This window comes from Echinops telfairi, unplaced genomic scaffold, assembly GCF_000313985.2.
Source record: "Echinops telfairi isolate 266 unplaced genomic scaffold, ASM31398v2 ScPeMD7_7417;HRSCAF=8455, whole genome shotgun sequence".
NCBI lineage: Eukaryota > Metazoa > Chordata > Mammalia > Afrosoricida > Tenrecidae > Echinops > Echinops telfairi.
In genome coordinates, this window is record NW_022111317.1 from 7,558,948 (window position 1) to 7,563,343 (window position 4,396).

Genomic DNA, 4,396 nt, shown 5'->3' on the forward strand with positions numbered 1-4,396 from the left:
GGACGTGACTTTATTCTTTTCTTCCCTGCAGATTGTCAATTCTCCTAAACTATTTCGGACTGGCTCTCAACCTGCAGCACTTGGGGAGCAATATTTTCCTGTTCCAGGTTCTCTTTGGAACTGCCAGCCTGACAGCCAGATACGTTGCCCTTTTGACACTGAATTATGTGGGCCGTCGACTCAGCCAGATATTGTTTATGTTCACGATGGGACTTTCCATTATAGTCACTATATTTGTGCCCCAAGGTGAGCAAGACGAGCATTTGGGTTCAAAAAAAAAGGCTACTCCTCAGTTCCTTTTGTTGTGAGGTGCCTCTGAATCTGTCCCAATGTCTAGTGTCCCTAACCCAACAGAACAGAACATGGCCCGGCTCTGCCGCAGCCTCACAATTGTTCTTATGGTTGAGCCCACCATTACAGCCGCGGCGTCAACCGTCTGGTCGAGGCCCTTCCTCTTTGTCGCCGCCCCTCCCCTTTACCAGACATGAGGTCCTTCTCCAGGGACTGGGCTCTCCTGACAACACGTCCACAGTACACGATACGGCGTCTCAGCATCCTTGCCGCTCAGGAGCATTCTGGTTGTACGTCTTCCAAGACAGATTTGTTTCATCGGCACCCTAATTCAAAAGCATCCATTTTTCTTTGGTCTTCCTTATTCGATGTCCAATTTTCACATGCATGTGAGGCGTTTGAAAATACCAGGGCTTAGGGCAGTGGTCAAAGTAACATCCTTGCTTTCAACACTTGAAAGTGGTCTTTTACAGCAGATTTACCCAATGCCGTGTGTCATTTGATTTCTTGACTACTGCTTCTTTGAGCATTTATGGTGGCTCTAAGCAAGACAAAATCCTTGATAACGCCAATCTTTTCTCCATTAACCATGATGCTACCTATTGGTCAAGTCGTGCAGCTTTTGTTTTCTTTACATTGAGGTGTCATCCACTCTGGGAGCTGCGATCCTTGATCTTCATCAGCAAGTGCTTCAAGTTCTCCCCTCTTCAACAAGACCGTGTCACCCGCGTAGCACAGGTTGTTAATAACTTTTCTTCCCATCCTGATGCTGCATTTTCCTTCACATAAACCAGCCTCTTTATTCTTCAATGATTTGCAAGAGCTCGAGCAAGTATGATGAGAGGATCCAGCCTTAAGGCACACCTTTCCTTATTTTAAGCCCCTGTTCTGTTTCCACAGCTCCCTCTGGATCCAGGTACACGAACACAGTGAAGCGTTCTGGAATCCCCATTCTCCTCAGGCCTATCCCGAGTTGGTTGTGGTCCATGCGGCAGAATACCTTGGCATTGCCAATAAGACACAAGTAAACCTTTTTCTGGTATTCTCTGCTTCCAACCAAGATACAGCTGACATCAGCAATGAGAGCCTTTGTCCTATGTCCTCTTCTGAATCCAGCCTGTAGCTGGTGTTGAATGCTCTTCAGCTGTGATACCAATTATATGGTTCAATTGTTTGTGCCTTCTGTTGGATCACCTTTTTTTGGAACGGGTACAGCTATATATCTCTTCCAGACAGTTGGTAGAGTAGCTGGCTTCCAAATTTCCTAGCATAGATGAGTATTCCTAGTGTTTCATAAGCTTGTTGAAGCATTTCTATTGGTATTCCACCAATTCCTGGAGCCTTGTTTCTGGTTAATGCTTTCAGTGCAGCTTGAACTTCTTCTTTAAGTACAACTGGTTCTTACTCATATACTACCTCTTGAAACGGTTTGAATGACGACTAGTTCTTTTTGGTACTGTGACTCTTGTGTATTGTTAGCATCTCCTTTCGATGCTTCCTCCATCATTCAATATTTGGGCCATTGAATCTTCAATATTACCTTGAAGCTTGAATATTCTTCCTGAATTCTTTCAGTTTAAGATATGCTGAGCGTGTTCTTCCTTTTTAGTTTTCTAACCCTAGGTCTTTGCACATTTCATTACCACATTTTACTTTTTCTTCTCAAGCTGCCCTTTGAGATTTTCTTTTCAGCCCTTTGACTTCTTCAGTTCTTTCATTTGCCTTAACTGATCTACAATTAGAGCAAGTTTCAGAGCTTCTTTGGACATCCACTTTGATTTTTCTTTCTTTCCTGCTGTTTAAGGACCTTTTTCTTTATTCTTATATGATATTCTTGATGCCATCCTACTGTCACATTGTTCAATGGGCCAATCTGTCTTTGAGATGTTCTCGAAATTCAAGTGGATATGCTCAAGGTCATATTTTGGCTTTCATGGATTTATTCTCATTTCTTCAGGTTCAGCTGAACTTACATATGGGCAATTAATGGTCTGTTCCACAGTTGGCTCTGGACCTGGTTGTAGCTGCTCATATTGAGCTTCTCCATTGTCTCTTCCTACAGATGGAGTCTGTTTGATTTCTGTGTTTTCCAACTGGAGACATTCACGTGTATAGTCACCGTTTATGTTGTTGGGGGGAAAAAGCATTTGCTACAATAGACTTGAAAAGTTCTATAATGTGATCTCCAACTTTGTTGCTATCACCAAGGCCATATTTTCCAACTACTGGTCCTACCTTTTTGTTTCCAATGCTTACATTCCTGTCACCAATCGTCATTAATGCATCTTGATTGCATGCTTGATCAGTTTCAGACTGACACATTGGTAGCATTCTTCAATTTCTGCATCACTAACATTAGCTGTTGATGCATAAATTTGAATAAGAGTTGTATTGACTGGATTTCTTGGTTTGGGAATAGATATTGTCCATCACAGACAGAACTGTATTTCAAGATAGATCTGGAAATATCCTTTTTGGTGATGAATGTGACGCCATCCCTCTTGAACCTGTCATTCCTGGCAACGTAAACCATACGATTTTCTGATTCACAATGGCCAATACCAGTAGGCTGCAGCTCACGAACACCTAGAATATCAATCTTTGAGATTTCATTTTTGGCAACGTCCAATTTTCCTGGATTCATATGTTGTACTTTCCAAGTTCCAGTCGGTGATCAATATTTGCAGCTATTTCTTCTCTTTTTGAGTCATACCTCCTCGACCAATGAATGCCCTTTTGCTCCCACAAGCTTCACTCCATCGATGTCATTTCAGTTGACCACACTTGGAGAAGGCAGCTCTTCCACAGTCATATTTTGAGTGCCTTCTGACCTGAGGGACTGCTCTGGCACTAACCCGAACCCAAACCTGCTTCTATCCATGAGGTTGTCGTTGGGGAGTCCTCTCAAGTGCACAGCCCATTCCTTCTTCGTGTCTGTGACATACTGCCCTTCATCCACCACATAGTTGACACCTGAAAACCTCCAGCGCTATTTGTCACACTTATTTGGGGATTGACAGATTCTTCAGTCCAGCTTTTCTGAGTCTCACTGAATTTCCTCTCTCCAGAAATGCAGGCCCTGTGTGTGAGTTTAGCAGTGTTGGGAGTCAGTGCTTGTGCTGCCACCACCACGAGTTCTTCCATCCACCAAAACGAACTCATCCCCACTGTATTCAGGTACAAGAGCTAATGGATCATTTGTCCGGCCTCCAAACAAGGCTTCCCCACCTATCATTTTCTGGGAATACGATTGAGACTCGTCAGGTGCCCAAAGGCATCAATTGTAATTGAAATAATGACAGTTCTTTATAGTCAACAATTATTAAGGCTGGCTTGGTGCATGAGACTGTTCCAGATCCTTTAATGCATCATCTCACTTAATCTTACAAACCAATTTGCAAGATAATGCTATTGTGATCTCTATGTTAATTATGGACAGGAGGGGTTTTAAATTAGTTACAAATGTAATGATTGGAAAGGTAGAAAATAATGACAGCAAATCTCATAACTATGGGCTTCCTGCTAGAATCTTTATATTTATGTATTTAACCATTATATTATCTCCCATAACACAATCAAAATGATTCTATTTGATGAAAACTTGCATATATAGACTTTTCAAGATTGTGTATGTGTGTGTGTGTTGTTATTTGCACTCTAAGGGCGACAGCTGCCGGAATCAATTTAATGGCTGGTTGGTTTGGGGCAGCCCTGGCTCCTCTCTTGATGACCCTAATGGTATATTCAAGCCAGCTACCCTGGATTATCTATGGAATGACCCCCATCCTGGCTAGCTTCATTGTCCTTCTCCTTCCTGAAACCAGGAATCGGCCTCTCCCTGACACCATTGAGGATGTGGAAAATGAGTGAGTTAAACCTCCAACTGTCTGTTCAGGGTACTGTGTGCCATGGGTTTGTGGTGGGAAAGACCAGAGACCATTTGGCACTCTCTACAAGAGTCCCAGGGCGGCACAATTGATTAAGCACTTGACTCTCAACTGAAGGTTTGGTCACTTGAACCCACCGAAAGATACCTTGGATAAAAGGTCTGGCAATCTGCTTCTGGAAGGTCACAGCTGCTCTACTCTGCACACACAGGGTGACC

At 43.0% G+C, this 4,396-nt stretch overlaps 1 protein-coding gene across 1 annotated transcript in view; it reads left to right on the forward strand.

Annotated features, from left to right (window-relative positions):
* Window positions 1-4,161, forward strand: part of LOC101643757 (steroid transmembrane transporter SLC22A24-like) — a 23,151-nt gene extending 18,990 nt beyond the window's left edge. The window contains exons 7-9 of the mRNA XM_045297192.1: window positions 32-246; window positions 3,360-3,468; window positions 3,954-4,161. Coding sequence (XP_045153127.1) covers window positions 32-246; window positions 3,360-3,468; window positions 3,954-4,161 — 532 coding nt within the window. The remainder of the gene's footprint in view (window positions 1-31; window positions 247-3,359; window positions 3,469-3,953) is intronic.
* The last annotated feature ends 235 nt before the right edge of the window (window positions 4,162-4,396 follow it).